Source organism: Podarcis gaigeae (genome assembly GCF_964106915.1).
Source record: "Podarcis gaigeae genome assembly, chromosome: 13".
Taxonomy (NCBI): Eukaryota; Metazoa; Chordata; class Lepidosauria; order Squamata; family Lacertidae; genus Podarcis; species Podarcis gaigeae.
Window position 1 is genome coordinate 33833386 of NC_139689.1, and position 16033 is coordinate 33849418.

The 16033-nt window shown below is 46.5% G+C and overlaps 1 protein-coding gene and 1 long non-coding RNA gene across 3 annotated transcripts in view; both read left to right on the forward strand.

The window, feature by feature from the left end:
• LOC310829872 overlaps positions 1 to 16033 on the forward strand; it is a 102229-nt gene that overhangs the window by 43272 nt on the left and 42924 nt on the right. The window lies entirely within an intron of this gene.
• Positions 290 to 16032, forward strand: SP2 (Sp2 transcription factor). Of its 2 annotated transcripts, none has more exons than XM_083708763.1 (7): positions 290 to 415; positions 5646 to 5722; positions 7919 to 8893; positions 9982 to 10297; positions 11343 to 11517; positions 11813 to 12006; positions 13234 to 16032. In XM_083708763.1, the coding sequence occupies exons 2-7, from the start codon at positions 5660 to 5662 to the stop codon at positions 13332 to 13334; spliced, it is 1824 nt and encodes a 607-aa protein (XP_083564889.1). In that variant the 5' UTR covers positions 290 to 415; positions 5646 to 5659; the 3' UTR covers positions 13335 to 16032. The 2 variants fall into 2 exon arrangements, with proteins under 2 accessions (XP_083564889.1, XP_083564890.1); XM_083708764.1 differs by lacking the exon at positions 290 to 415 and adding an exon at positions 1216 to 1288.

Consider the following 16033-nt stretch of genomic DNA (forward strand, 5'->3'; position numbering starts at 1 on the left):
TTTCTCTTCTCTCTTCTTCCTCGCGGGTCCTTTGCCTGTCAATCAATCAAGGATAAGCGCAACACTGCCCTCAGCCCCAATTGGCGACTGGGCTAGTCAATTCGTGATTTCACGCCTGCGATTGGGCTCTGAAATGACGTCCGTCCTTGTCAAAGCCGCTCTTTCCCATTGGGTGAGCCCGACGCAGCAGGGGAAGGACGGCGATTGGCCAAACGCCGTGCCGATCGGGACGGAGGCAGCTACACAGGCGGACCACCCGCGCTCTGATTGGTCAAACGGCGTAGGGACCGCGCAGGGATTGGTCGCGCGACAGCGGAGTGGGCGGGCCTCATAGGGCGGTGCCCGGGTTGCTGAGGAGGAGGAAGATGGCGCCGTGAGGGGGGTCCCAGCCGCTGCCGCCTCTTTTTTCTATCCGGTGAGTGAGCCCAGCGGGGCGGGCCCGGGGTCGTGAAGAAGTGGGAGGAGAAACCAAGGGATGGGAACGCGGGGGCGAGCGGAGGAAGAGGAGGGGTCTGTGCAGTGGGAGGGGGGCCTTCGAGGGAGGGGGCCGAGCGCGCGAGCGGGACTGAAGCAACTGGGACCGGAAGGGGGCGGGGCTAAGACGAGAGCCCGCCTCCTCGGGGGACCCATAAGAGAGAGGGGGGAATGCAAGGAGTGGGAGAGAGAGATGGGGCTTGGGGTCGTCGACTGGTTCCTGGGGTCAAAGGGCATGTGGGGAGTGGGAGTAGAGGGGGTTTGTTTGCTTTCCCCCTGGGCTCGGACTTTTAATAGCAACCTGATATCAAGCAGGTGAAGCTGTCTGCAGGTCCTCTGCTTTCATGTTAGCAAAAAAGGTGCCTGTCTCTTGATAAGCTTCTGTATGTTAGGCTGCTCTTGAAGGTACATGAGTGGTAGTGGTGGTAGGTTTAGTAGCCTTAACAATGGACAGAAAAGGGGGCCACAGCCAAGGGTATTTAGAAGGTGTGCAGGAGATGGGCAGGGACTGAGCAGGGGGCAGAAGAAGATAAGCACTGGATGCAAAGGTAGCTAGCAAGGGAAAGAGGAGCAGGGCAGGGATAAGTGGTTCAAAGGCAGGCATTGAACTGGGGGGACAAAGTGTATAGGGAGACACGGGGTTATTGGGTGTAAGTGATGGGGGGTCCCTCATACCAAGGGAAAAATAGGTGGGTGAATTGAGTTGGGAGGCATTAGATAGTCATGTAGTAGAAAACAGAATTTGAATGTGACGAGATTGTGCATTCGAAAGAAGGAGGTTGATGGCTGTTAAGTCAAGTAGCACAAGTAAAAGGTAGGTATGAGAGGGTGCTTGAGGGTTGATGTGTTGGTGGTTGACTACTGGGTGCACGTATGGGCATGTGGTTATAGCATACAGGGGTATAGTGTACAGGAGTATAGCATACAGGGGTATAGTGCACAGGAGAAAGTGTGGGTGGCCCAAGAGCAAGAGAGAACATGTGGTCATGGATCCAGGAAGGTATGGAGAGAGGTGGGAATGACATACACGTGGGACAGTCAGTGGTTATAAGAGGGTGGGCACATACTTAAATAATAGTGGGGAAGCAACAGGCATAAACCAGCATAGATTAAAAAGTCCATTGATGTTTTTGAATAAAAGATTGTATTTTTAATTTGTTGTGAGAATTATAATGTGTCTTTTTCAAAACAACAGTGCAGCTTTAAATGAAATTAATTCTAACATAAGCAACCATTTTAAAGTCTACACTAACTTCTAATGCCATACATTACTTAGGACCCAGGTATCTGCTGGACCATCTTCTCCCATAGCAACCCACAAGTCCATTATGATTGTCACTGGAGACCTTTATTCTGGTGCTCCTCTCTATCTAAAGTGTGGTGGGTGATGACTGATGATTCCATGGTGTTTCCTGACTTCTGGAGCATTCTCCCAAAGGAGGGTCCTCCTGCCCTGGAGACTTGATTAGGCACCAGGCAAAGGTGTTTGTTTCCCCAGACTTTTAAGAACTGCTGATTTAAGCATTTTTAATTTAGAACCGTTAGATTTTGCTGTTTATTTGAATGAGCAATTGCTGCTATGTGATTTATTTATTTATTTATTACTAGATGTGGTGTTTCTTACTGTTGGTCACCAGTCATCGCCATAAATGCAAGATGTACATTATATAGATAAAGTAATACATTATAAAAGAGAATCCATGGATTGTATCCAGTGCTAGTCAGACTAAGGGACCATTCGGTCCAGTCGTGGCCAACTCTGGGGTTGCGGCGCTCATCTCGCTCTATTGGCCAAGAGAGCCGGTGTACAGCTTCCAGGTCATGTGGCCAGCACGACTAAGCCGCTTCTGGCGAACCAGAGTAGCACACGAAACTGTTTACCTTCCCGCCGGAGCGGTGCCTATTTATCTACTTGCACTTTGACGTGCTTTCGAACTGCTAAGTTGGCAGGAGCAGGGACCGAGCAACGGGAGCTCACCCCATCGCGGGGATTCGAACAGCCGACCTTCTGATCGGCAAGTCCTAGGCTCTGTGGTTTAACTAGAGCCACTGAAATGAATGGACATGACTAATTATTATTTTCAATGGGTTTACTCGAAGTAGAATTTAATTGGATACAATCCCATGATATACTCAGACATGCTAAATTATAGAGGCCCCTAGGTATACTGAAGGTATGCCTTCTCCCTCCCCCGCCCCCCGGTCCCATATATAGTATCTATCCTCACTGTTCATTTTTTATTTAGTCAGTTGAGACACATAAAAAGTACACTGTAATAAATTGGTTAGTCTCTATGATGCTATAGGACTTGTGTTTGATACAGAAGTACCCATTTGGAATTTGTCCCTATTGAATTCACTGGGACTTGCTTCTGTGCCACCACAGTTAGGATCCCCCTCCCCAACCACTTTAGACTAAGCATTCCCAGATCCTCAATCCTTTCCTTGTGCCTTTTTAGAGTCCCTTTCCCACTCTTGTGTCTGCTGGCACAACATTCTCTAAAATTGTACTCCTTGCTGTGTGATGTGGGATGGTGCAAGGAAAATCTTGAGGATCCTACCAATTGAAATAAGTGGTTTTGTGGGTCTCTGGTAACTGGGTGTTGTTTTTTTTAAAGAGTCTGAGCACTAGCTACTATGAACAAATACTGATTTCACACACTTGTTAGTTATTCTAATGGAATGAGGGAAACCATCTCAAAGAACTCATTTCCCACCCACCCCCAATATGAGTGCTTTATGCAGTATACACACTAGACTTTCCGGGGGATGCCAGTCTTTCCTCTGGAGGAGCTGAAAATTAGCTATTGAATATTTGGGGGTATCTCCCATAAGCATGGACCCCTTTGCACTTAGGAAGTGGATTCAGTGGTGACTTGGCTAGTTCAAATTTTTTATTGCTTTTTCTGTCTGAAAGTGGGAGGGGGGCATCCAGATCTTTGTGGCACTCAAAGAGGAGCTTTTTACATCTGCTGACCCGTGCTATTTCCATAGCCTAGTCAGAACAAAGAGTAAAAGAGGACTGTTGCCGTGATCTTGCATTGAAATATAATGTTGTGTGCCCTATTTCAGTCCATCAAACACTTTTTGTGTTTGTTCTCCACTAACTTCAGTGATTTCTTAGGCTCTGACTTGGGCTTGGTAGCTTTTGCTCATAGGTAAGTAGCAGACATGTTAATCCTGGCCATGTATCATTTAAATCAGAATTCAGGTTGAAATCCTAACCTCACTTGCCTGGAAGTAAGCCCCATTGAATTCAGTAGGACTTCTGCATAGGCATGGTTAAGATTACACTTTCATCACCACCGTCATGCTTTCCTATATCAAAATCTGTTCACTTTCACTCAGTATGATGCAAACAAAATCCCACCTCCCCACCAGCAAGACTCGCAATATACTTTCCTAAGCAGCTGCTAGCTACTCATAGCCCCACATGGTGCAAACTAAACAGCAGAAGTTTAAAGCAGGCAAGAGAGCAACCACCTCCTGCAGAAAAAAGAAGGGGATGTGGTTATGTTAACCATGCACTGGGAGTCTAGTCCATGTCAGCTTGCTCTGCTCTTGTTTATTTGTGTTTGAGACTAGGGTAGATGCTACTTTATCCATGGCTACCATGCCAGTTGGCAGAGGTGCCAACTTGAATAAAATATTGTGGGGGGCCCAGGTAAGCCCCATCCCACATAATTGATCACATGACACAGTGCACACACCCCATTTGAATGGAAATGTCCATCAACTTTGTGGGGGCCTGGCCCCCTCAAATATATTATTGTGGGGGCCAAAGCCCCCATGGAGCTAGGAGTTGGCTCCTATGCCAATTGGAAACCATATCAAGACTTCCACCAAGACTTTTGATTCAGTATACCCTGTAAGAGATGTCTGGTCTCTTGGGCATTGGTCACTTTTTGAAATGCTAAACATGCATTTAGAGCAGGGGTCAGCAAACTTTTTCAGCAGGGGGCCGGTCCACTGTCCCTCAGACCTTGGGGGGGCGGACTATATTTTGGAAAAACATAAAAATGAACGAATTCCTATGCCCCACAAATAACCCAGAGATACATTTTAAATAAAAGGACACATTCTACTCATATAAAAACACGCTGATTCCTCAACTGTCCGCGAGCCGGATTGAGAAGGCAATTGGGCCGGATCCGTCCCCTGGGCCTTAGTTTGCCTATCCATGATTTAGAGGAAGTCATTACACCAAGGGTAGGGAACCTAAGTCCCTAGAGACGTTGCTGGGCTACAACTCCCATCATCCTTCACTATCAAATCATGCTGCTTGAGGCAGGCAGGACTTGGAATCCCAACAATATATGGAGGAGCACCAATTGCCCACCTATGCTTTGCATGGACTCTTTGATGTGGGATCTAGTCCTAGAGACAGCTGCAAAGACACAAGGTAGGGTACATGTAAAGGGACCTTAGTTAGTACTCTCCATTGAGCAAGCATTGGCCAATATGGTTGAACTTTTTCTTTACCAGGAGAGACTTGCTTAGCTATCTGGGAAGTGAATTGCTGCCCATTTTTTCTCCCTGCATGCATTTGAATGTGAGAAAACTATTAGCTTTCCACAGGTCTTGGGCAAATTGGTGTTTCTCAGCCTAACCTACATGACAAGATTGTTGTGAGTGTACATGAGATAAGAAATATGAAGCACCTAGTTCAGACTGCCTCTAGTCGCCTGTGGTGATTAGTATGTTCTATTAGATGAGGATAAGAGTGGCAAACTTCATTTGTACTGCCAAGCCTCATTTTCCTGGTTCTCAGCAGCAGGCAGCCCTGGGATGATGGATATGCCTTGAGAGTAGAATGGGCTGGATGGGCAGGATACAAATTTGTTAAATAAATCAAGAACATGGTTCTCCAGATTTAGGCTATGGATAACATTTTTTTCTTGGGACTTCTTTCGCACATTTTATTCCATCATGGAACCCAACACTGCATATGGGTTGGTTCCCAGGAGGTCTCCCACCCAGAGGCAGACCCTGCTTAGCTTCTGCAAGGTAGCGCATTTGTGTGCCTTCAGACCATAACTTAGACCTGTGATCAAGAGATTTAAATATGCTTTAAAAAATGAAAATAATCCTAAGGCTCTCTGATTTTTGTGGATATTGCCATTGTGGATGCAGGCCTCAGTAAACAGTTAGACATCTTTCCTTCTTTGCAGATACAGAGGACAGCATGGCTGCCACTGCTGCTGTCAGTCCCAGCGAATACTTGCAACCTGCTGCTTCTACAGCTCAGGTAGGTCTTTAAAATGTTTGTGGCTTAGTATTGTCACTGCATGAGGAGACAATGAATGCTGGTTCCAGTTACAGGATAGCAATGCTTGTGTGGTAGGGTCCTGGGCTGTAAGTAAAGAAAGCATTGACTGATCAGCTTTTGTAGAACTGAAGCTCAAAGGCAGATGATTCACTCTGCAAAGAAAGCCTAGCTGACAGTCAAGTCCTCCCAGGTTTCCTTGATCTTGCATGTCCAAAAAAGCATGTGGGATATTACTGCTTCAGAATTCTGGTGGCAAATGCTATGTTTTAATGCTCTCCCATGTGAAAGTGGTTTCTGTGTAGAAAACATGTCAGAGAAAAGGCTATGTCAGAATGCTCTCCTCTTTGTAGAAGCAGCAATTTCCCCCACCTCCTGCCATTCTGAAGTGGTACAGTCCCAATTTGGCTATTCCATGTTTTCCTTTCTAAATGTGTAATTGGTCCCAATACATGTTTAATGCATACCCACCCTTCAGGTTGGGTCAGATGCCCTATATAAATATTCCTTGGGTCAAGTAGGCACCATTCCTGAACATTTGGTTGATGAGCTATTAACTAACGGAGGCACTTTCCCCAAAGCCTTTGCTCCTGACAACCCTTTCTTTCCCCATCTGCTTTAGCAAAAAAATGAGGCAGAGAAAGGTATTTGCATTCTATACGTCTCCTGGCCCTGATCAAAGAAACGAGAGGGCATGTACACCACAGGGATTCAGAATCCTATGTGAAAGAGCCCAGAACCACCCACTCAAAACACACAAAGGAGGTGGCCTGAAAAAAGCGTGTGCTGCTGTGATTTGCTGTAGAAGTTAGAAAGGCCTTTTAAACTTGGAACTATTTTTTTAGTGTTTTTGGTTTTTGGTTTTTTTACAAACCCAAGTTTAAGAAGTCTTTCTAGCAGCTGTGGCAATGGCACAGGCATGGCTCTGAGAGAGACGGCAAGCTTCTGGCAGCTGCCGTGATTACTCCTTGTGGGGTGCTACCGATCATACAGATCCATCATTGCCATGTGGCTTTTCTCCACTGTTAGCAGTGGCCTGGAGGAGACCTCATGCCACTTTCTAACCCATGTGGCAAACAGGAGTACCAACTTGAATAAAATATTGAGGGGGCAAGTAAGGCCCGCCCCAAATAATTAATCACAAGACACAACACACACACACACACACACCATTGCATGGTAATGCCCATCAACTGGGGGGGGCAGCCACATCAAATATTTTATGGGGGGGCACTGAAGGGACCTTGACCCTTAGGAGTTGGCTCCTATGGTGGCAAGCTACTGTATGGGGGGGGCATCTGCCATGTAATTTCAGTTTCGGGTGACTTCTTTCTTGCTTGACGTTTGTGTAAAGTTGGCCTGAGAGAAGCATTTTAGGTGCAGAATGAACAGGAGCATAGATACTCTCTTTGAAGCACAGTTAATGTTCTGATTCCAGCCCTCTTCCTTTGTGTGAATGTTTCAGGAATCTCTTTTGTTTCCTCGCTGTCATCAAAGAGCATCTCTGTTTGCACTATAGGAAACAGAGGTCTCTGAAAACTCCAGAATGAATATCCCCTGACCTGTTTTCATGTGCTCTCTTGGCGATGGAGAGAAATCAGCATTTATATGCTCTTGTTCTTCAAACGTGTGTGAGAGCAGTATTGAGGCCAATGCTCCTCAAAAACCCCACAAAAGCTTCTGGTGTTATTCATATACAGCAGGAAATGAAAACTTTGTTCTTTTTTTGGAAACATTATAATGAGGAGCAAGGCATGGCTATATCTTAGCTTCCATTTGGGCCTCATGGAGCCTTAATGGAAAGCAGAAGACAGGAAAATGCCTGCAATCAAGAGACAGGGGAAGTCTGCCTGCAATGTGGAGATGACACTGACTTAACTTTATAGGACTGTTGGATTTTGAGACTATGTAGATGGAGCACCTTAGGCACTCAAGAGTGCAATATATTGTTATTCTTAGAAACTACACTAGTTTGTTGAAGTCAAATTCAGTGGTGAGATCTTCTTATTTGAGAATGTGGTACTGTGCACCCTTAGAACAAAGCCCCATATCTTAGTTGTGGAAATTAAGATACTGCCCACACATTGGGCTTCCTTCCTTTCCAGCTACGCTGTGCTGAATCTGAAACAACCTCTTTGTTGCCAGCCTACCTGTAACACAACTCTTCTGTTCCTGTAGGATTCTCAGCCATCTCCACTAGCCCTGCTTGCAGCCACATGTAGCAAAATCGGTCCTCCAGCTGTAGAAGCAGCAGTTGCCTCTCCTGCCCCTCCTCAGCCTGCTCCTCGGAAACTGGTGCCCATCAAGCCTGCTCCCCTCCCGCTGAGCTCCAGCAAGAACAGCATTGGGATTTTGTCATCCAAAGGGAACCTCTTCCAAATCCAGGGGTCTCAGCTCGGGACCTCCTATCCTGGTGGGCAATTGGTGTTCACTATCCAGAACCCTACTGTGATCAACAAAGGGGCCCGCTCACCTGCCAACATCCAGTACCAGGCAGTTCCGCAGATCCAGACGACATCAGGGCAGACCATTCAAGTACAGCAGAACTTGGGCAACCAGATACAGATTATTCCCAGTACCATCACCCCTTCTTCCTCTTCCTCGTCAGCATCCTCTTCCTCCTCCTCAACTCATAAGCCTGTGCCAATCAAACCTGCGCCCGCTCATAAGACCCCACCAACAGCTGTCCATAACGCAAGCAACGTGGTCAAGTTAACTGGCACCGGTGGCAACGTCACTCTTACCCTGCCAGTGAGCAACCTGGTGAGTGCCGGGGACACCAGTGCTCAAACTCAGATCGTCCCAGACAGCCCCTCCAAACTGAGCAAAAAGGCCCGGAAGAAGGTGGTGTCCTCACCCCAGGCAGCTGCGATGGCTGTGACAGAGCAAGTGGAGACGGTCTTGATAGAAACGACGGCCGACAACATCATCCAAGCAGGGAACAACCTGTTGATTGTGCAGAGCCCGGGATCTGGGCAGCCAGCGATGGTCCAACAGGTGCAAGTGGTCCAACCCAAACAGGAGCAGCAGGTGGTTCAGATTCCACAGCAGGCTCTGCGCGTGGTCCAGGCAGCCTCGGCCACTCTTCCAACCGTTCCTCAGAAATCCCCACAGAACTTCCAGATCCAGACAACTGAGCCAATTCCCACTCAGGTATTTGGGGGTTTCAGTTGCAGGTCAAGAATGCCTGGAATTATGGGGTGGAATTGGGGCTGGGGTGGGAGGAATTCCAATCTTCTAAGCGTAGTAAAGTACATACCCAATGGATTGTTTGTTCATTTGAGTGTGTCTGTATGCATGTGCACACACACATAATACATGCATATAAAATTTAGGGAGTCCATTTTCTCAACCAAAATATAAAAAATGCTAAGGTTATGTGCAAATTATTTAGCAAGCAGTCTGATCCAGTAATTTTCAGTCGGCGTGAAAAAACATATTTCTGTAGTGGGGCCTGCAGTGCTTGGAGGTGATTGCTGTCCCCCGCCCCCCAACATCCCCAGACATGGGTACTAAGCTCTGGTTCCCCCACCTCACCCCAATAGCTTTATTTGGATTTAGTTCTGTTGGTTATTTTTTCACTTCTAAACTGCCCCATTTCTAGAGTTCCTGACAACATGAAAATAAGATGTCTACTTTCACCAAACCTCTTAAAATACATTTAATATTTTTTGATTTATTTTATTTTACTTATTTATAGAATTTCTTTTTGCACCCAGTGTGGCTTACAAATAATTAATATATATATTTTTATAAAGCATCCCAAACATTTTTTTACTGCAGTCAGGGGGCCAAGAAAATTAGTGAGGGTTGCATTTCTGTCGTGCCATATACCATGTTAAACCTTTTAGTAGTAGTAGTGGTAGTTTTGGAGCCAGACTTATTGTTCAGGATTAAAAAACAATTAAGTTATCTGGTGATATTAATGTCTATATTGCAATAAAGTGAAATAACTACATTTTTTTTTTGAAATTGCCAAAAGTGGAATGGTGACAAGTGTATAAGAGAGTACGCTTGCCATAAGGAATTATCACAGTGATAGGGATAAGGTATAATATAGGGAGGTGGGGAGCCCATGTTCATTATGATGAAGGTATCTACACTAATGCAGGGATAGAAAATGTGTCTGTATTAAGAAAGTGTTATATAATCTACAATAAAGCTATAAAAGGGTAATGGGAGACCACCAAAATGGGAAGCTGCAGACTGCACGCTTTTTCCTTTTTGTGTCATTTGTTTAGGTCTATTTCAAGACGCCTTCCGGTGAGCTGCAGACAGTGCTTCTGCAGGAAGCCCCAGGTGTAACTGTGGCACCTTCTTCCACTGCCTCCTCTGCCACTTCCTGCAGCAGTCCTGCACCCCGTAGCTCCCAGACAGGAGGAAGTACCAAAAAGACAGGGGCTCGCAAAGAACGCGCCCTGCCAAAGATCGCCCCTGCCGGAGGCATCATCAGTCTCAATGCTGCTCAGCTTGCTGCTGCTGCTCAGGCAATGCAGACCATCAGCATCAATGGGGTGCAAGTTCAAGGTGTTCCTGTCACCATCACCAACACAGGAGGTAGTGTATGTGATATGTAATGATCCTGCGATGAGCAGCATATCCAGATGGATATATCTTTCCTGGAGGGATATGTGTTGTGTGTGGGTTTTTTAAAGGTTTGGGACAACACCAGGGAAACATGGAGAGAAACGGCATAGAGACAAGGGAGACTAGGACAGCCATAGAACAAAACTGAATTTAAGTGGAATTAATTTCTGAGTACACTTGCTTTAGGGTTGGGCTGCCTAAAGGATGTCTCTCTTGTGCCCTGCAAATTTTGTTGCACATAGCTTATGGCACATATAAAAGTTGATATGGTAGGCAATGAAACCCTTACTGCTTGAGGTCCCTGTTTCAAGCTGCTTTTCATAATTATCTTCCTGGGTAGGAGGTGCAAGCTTGGGAATGTATTGACCTACTTACCTGGAATGAGGACAAGTTGCCAAATGGATGCTGGAGAATGGCTACTTCTGATGGCCAAAGCAGCCCCCAAATATAGTGGCAGTGCTGTTATGCTCAAGAGTGCCGGAGGATCTTCTGGCTTTTGTAAGGCATCCTTATGCTATCTCAACTGCATGCGTGGTGTGTCCTTGCACATACAGCTATAATAGCACCACAGCACCCTTTCTGCTTTTGTACACTTGCTGACTGGGGAAATAAGGAGTCAGGCAACACTTATTACTTCTGCTTCTCTGAGACAGGTTATGAGAAGCTTGGTGTTCATAATACAGCAAGATGTCAGAGGAAGCAGTGGGATGTGGGAAGCAGGTAGGGCTGTGAAGGAGAACTCCAGCGAGAACTAAAACCAGGGTCGATAGAGCTGATAAGGCTGGGGAGAACCTTGGTGCCTGGTCCCAGGCAGGAACGAAATCCTGGCATTCAGTACCCTGGATAGTTCTTCAAGCCCAGTGCAGTACTGACATGTAGAAAGGCAAGGGAGAAAAGTTTCAATGAGGGGTCTGTAATATCTTGGCCTAACTTTCTATGGAGCTTTAGTGGAGTAACTGTACCTCCCCCACTGAATCTGGGCATATCTAAGTTTCATCCATCCCTTTTCCTGCAGGCCAGCAACAGCTGACGGTGCAAAATGTCTCTGGCAACAACCTAACCATCAGTGGACTGAGCCCCACCCAGATTCAGCTGCAGATGGAGCAAGCACTCCTGGGGGACCTACAGCCCGGGGAGAAGAGACGGCGGATGGCTTGCACTTGCCCCAATTGCAAGGATGGGGAAAAGAGGTAAGGGAAGAAGCCCCATGCCTCTCAACAAATTGCTGCTCTGGCAACAAATGCTTCTGTTCCTGCATTAGGATTTGGGTGGCAGCAGCAGGGTGGAGATTATTTCCAGAGGAGCAGCTGGGTTACTACTTGGTACCAGTTAACAGTGTTGCTGCTACTTAAGTCATCCTTGGAGAGCTAGTAATCTGATCTGTGAGGTTTCACCAGGGCACTCTGCTTTGAAGTCAAGTGTTCCCAGGTCTTTGCACAAAAGTTAGACCATGCACGGTTTCTCACCCCTTTTATTTCCCTCCAGGCTGGGGGATCAGGGGAAGAAGAGGCACATCTGCCACGTGCCTGAATGTGGCAAGACCTTCCGCAAGACCTCCCTGCTCCGGGCCCATGTGCGCCTGCACACAGGGGAGCGCCCTTTCGTCTGCAACTGGGTCTTTTGCGGGAAGCGATTCACGCGAAGTGATGAGCTACAGCGGCATGCCCGGACGCATACAGGTGGGTCGTCTCCTCTCTGCTTCTCTCTCCCACCTGCACCCCTGCTCTTTGAGTCGTATAACACTAATGGATAGGAAAAGCATTTTATAAATCCTAATTACTCTGGCATCTTCTCTGAGTCATCTGTATGACAACCATGTAAGGCAGGCATGGCCAAACTTGGCTCTCCAGATGCTTTGGGACTACAATTCCCATCACCCCTGACCACTGGTCCTGTTAGCTAGGGATGATGGGAGTTGTAGTCCCGAAACATCTGGAGGGCCAAGTTTGGCCATGCCTGATGTAAGGCAAGCCTATGAGGCTGCTGTCTTTTCACAGATGGAGAGCTAAGGCTTGAGAGGCGGTGGCCTAGCTCCTGCTTTGAAGGTGAGCCTGTCTTTGGCCTGTACTATTTCAGGTTGGGGGGTTCCTCACCTGATTAAATGCTTCCTCATACAGAAATTAATTCCTCCGTATAGAAAATTAGATCTAAGGGAGAAGTGTTCTAGTCCAGCTTTCCCCAAACCCACCTGTTTTCTGTGTGCTGGAACTTTATATGGAAAAGTGTTGAGTTATATGTGTCCCCACCCGCAGGCTGGAGTGGTGTAGCTCAGAGATGAGAGTTTACTACCTTGGAAAGGACCAAGCTAGATTCTTGCTTGAGGCCGCCCAATGAGAGACTCCTGGGCTCACAGGTCATAGTTATAACTACCCTATGCCAATTCTTCTCTAAAGCAACTGCCTCTGCGCTCACCCAAGCCTTAAACATGTTGCTGTTCAAGCATAGCTGCTGGCACCATAACTATTGCTCAGCTACAGTGGCCGTATGATGGCTGCTACAAGTGTGGTGGAGATCCCTGTTAGCCATGCTGGTTGGAGCTGAGGGGAGATGGAGTCCCGCAAGGAGAACCACAGGCTCCCCAGAACCCTAATGTAAATATCTGTTATACGCTTTGCTTAAAGAAGGCACCCCAAACAGCAGGCTGAGACTCCTGTATGCTCCCTGTAGCATGCAGGACATGCGGAAGGTGATAAGCCATTCTTGTTATGAATGTATATGTGGTTTTCATTTACTTATAAAAGCTAAGGCTTCATTCATTTTTCTGGAACCTTTTAAAAAATCAGTCCATCCAAGCCTAGTGCCTCTCACCACATCTCGTGTCAGTAAATCCCACCAGTTAATTTACACTTTTGTGTGAACTTGTATCGCGCATGCCGACGTCGCTCTTGTTTCCTTCCTTTCGGCAGGCGACAAGCGTTTTGAGTGTGCCCAGTGCCAAAAGCGCTTCATAAGAAGCGACCACCTGACAAAGCACTATAAAACTCACCTGGTCACCAAGAACTTGTAGGGCTGGGTGCAATCGGAAAAGGAAAGGGAGCAGTGTGGGTGCCGGCGACCCTTTGCCATGAAGGATGGTCTCTGCGAAAGGACAGCGACATGCCCAAGGAACCCTCCTGACTGGGACAACATCTGCACAAAGAAGGGAGTAACAGCCACTGTTCTTTCCATCGGATGACCTCCGCCTCCTTGCACACTCTGTCAGAACCTCTTGGAAGGTGCATCAGACGCTGTGGTTTCAGTCTGGGATGAAGGAGAAACAATGTCGCTTCCAAGCAAATTGGCTAAAAATCAGCACAAAGCCCAGTAGCGGGCAGGGAAAAGGTGGGGGTGGGGGAGGAGTTAGCAAAGCAAAGCGCATCCACCCAGTGGCCTGAGGAGCCCACCAAGCGAATGCCCTGCTCCGCCGCACCAAAGGGCCTCCTTGTGTGTTTGATAGTAGCACCAGCGAAACTATACCCCACTTGTAATCTTGATTCCCTCTTCCCGCCCACCTCTATGTGCTTGTGAAGCTTTTGAATGGTGGGCAGGGAAGCCGCCCAAAATGGGACTCTCTCTGCACCCCCAGCACATTCCTACTTTATATTTAAAATTATAAATATCTATAAATATATATCTATATATTAAAAAAAAAAACCTCCTTAGGAAGCCCCCTGTTTTTTCTACGGAGAAGGTTGCCTTATATTTTCCTCCAAATTATGTATTGTGAGTTGTTGTTTTTTTAATTTAATGATTCCTCCTTTTTTAAAAGAAAGTCTCACTCCAAGGAAAGATGCAGGCACAGTCCCAAGCCCCTGTGCTAAGGCAAGAGCTCTGCACCCGGGCCTGTGAACTAGGGGAGTGGGGTGCTCTTGTGTGTACACACGGAGCTTTCTATGGTGTGCAAGCAGCAGCACTTTGCTCAGGAGAGTGGAGAAAATCTTATGTGTGAATGGGATCCCTTGTTTGTTTGTAGTAGAACTGGTGGATCAGAGCCATGTGCCCTGATCCAGAGAGCCACGAGGGCAGCAAAAATCTGCTCTTAACACATGCGAGGCATTTGGCAAACCTTGTGGTGTATAGTATGCAGTTCAGCACTGAACGACTGATGCAGCTCCATGTGTGGAAACAGATTGTTTTTAATGCATTGGAGTGATGGGCTGCAACCCAGTGGGAGGTTGCAGACTGCCGAGCCCTATTGAAGTGAGCTAATTATTTGTGTGCCGAAATGCAAGCAGTTTTTCCAGAACTGAAGGGTGTTCGCTCTCCTCTCTCCCTCCCACTCACCTTATGTTCCATCATATTTCTTTCCAGAAAACTAGTGTTTCCTCCCGCTTTTTTTTTCTAAAACAGAAGTCCGATACAGCCCCTTTTGTGTATTATAGTGTATATTGTATCATAGACTATATATTGCGTTATGTGTTTCCTACATGTTTCAGAAGCATACGGCTTGTTATTTTTGAGCTTTTAAATTAAAAAAAAAATCCACTTTATTTTTTAGTTGTAACGGCTTGAAGTATGTTTTTCTTTAAGTGGCAATTCCTTGCTGTTGTTTTTAATCAATGCTATGAAATTCGGCTGGCCAGTGTGACGCCAGCCCAGAAGGGGAGGGGGGGGGGGAGAAAAATCACATTTCTTGATAAATCCAATCGTTGGAAGCAAATCCAGCCACAGCTTGGGAACAAAGGATCGTTTTGCTTTGCTGCATTTTAAAGAATGAAAGAGCAAGCACATTTAGGTGGCTTGTTGAGGTATAAAGAGGTTCTAGAAAGGTGTTTTGAGACTATATGCAGGTGATCGCAAGCGCAGCTCCAGACTTTGTTGTCAGTTTAGTTTACAATGCAAAAGCAAAGCTTAGTTGGCCAGGGTGTACATTTTGAATTTAAGTTTTCTCTCTTTCCTACCATCCCTTTGTGTACAGCATTAACAACATTCACAGGTACGCTTTATTAATTTCATGTATTGATATGGCCTGTGGCTGGTGTATACGTTCCACAGGAACAGACAGTGCTGATGTATTCAAAATGTTGAGCATGTTGTTGTTGGACTTTGCACACAGTAGCGGCAGGGTAAGTCGTCATGGGACTCCCATTTCAGGCTATCCTATAAAACAAGCCTTAGACTGCAGGGCAGGCAAGGCAAACTTGCTTATACTTTGTGGATTCCTTCAGAGGCTCAAGCCAGCAGGAAGTTCTACGGCATACGTCTCACTGAAATGAACAGAAGGTATATTTCAGTGGGGCTTGTACAGAACTTCCCAATGGGATTGTATGCTCTGGTTAGCTGACAGGAAGCCACTCAGTCTTCCAGTGTGTGGGCTCAGAATATACCGTATTTTTTGCTCTATAAGACTCACTTTTCCCCTCCTAAAACATAAGGGGAAATGTGTGTGCGTCTTATGGAGTGAATGCAGGCTGCACAGCTATCCCAGAAGCCAGAACAGCAAGAGGGACCACTGCTTTCACTGCGCAGCGATCCCTCTTGCTGTTCTGGCTTCTGAGATTCAGAATATTTTTTTCCTTGTTTTCCTCCTCCAAAAACTAGGTGCGTCTTGTGGTCTGGTGCGTCTTATAGAGTGAAAAATACGGTAAATAATTCTTCCCACCAACCTGAATCTCCGTCCTGTTGCCCTCAAAGTCTTGCACATCAAGGCCTTTCCACCAACTTGGGAAAACAACCGTTTTGAGAGGTAGGCAGGAAAGAGAAATAAATGAACCCATGCTGTTACAC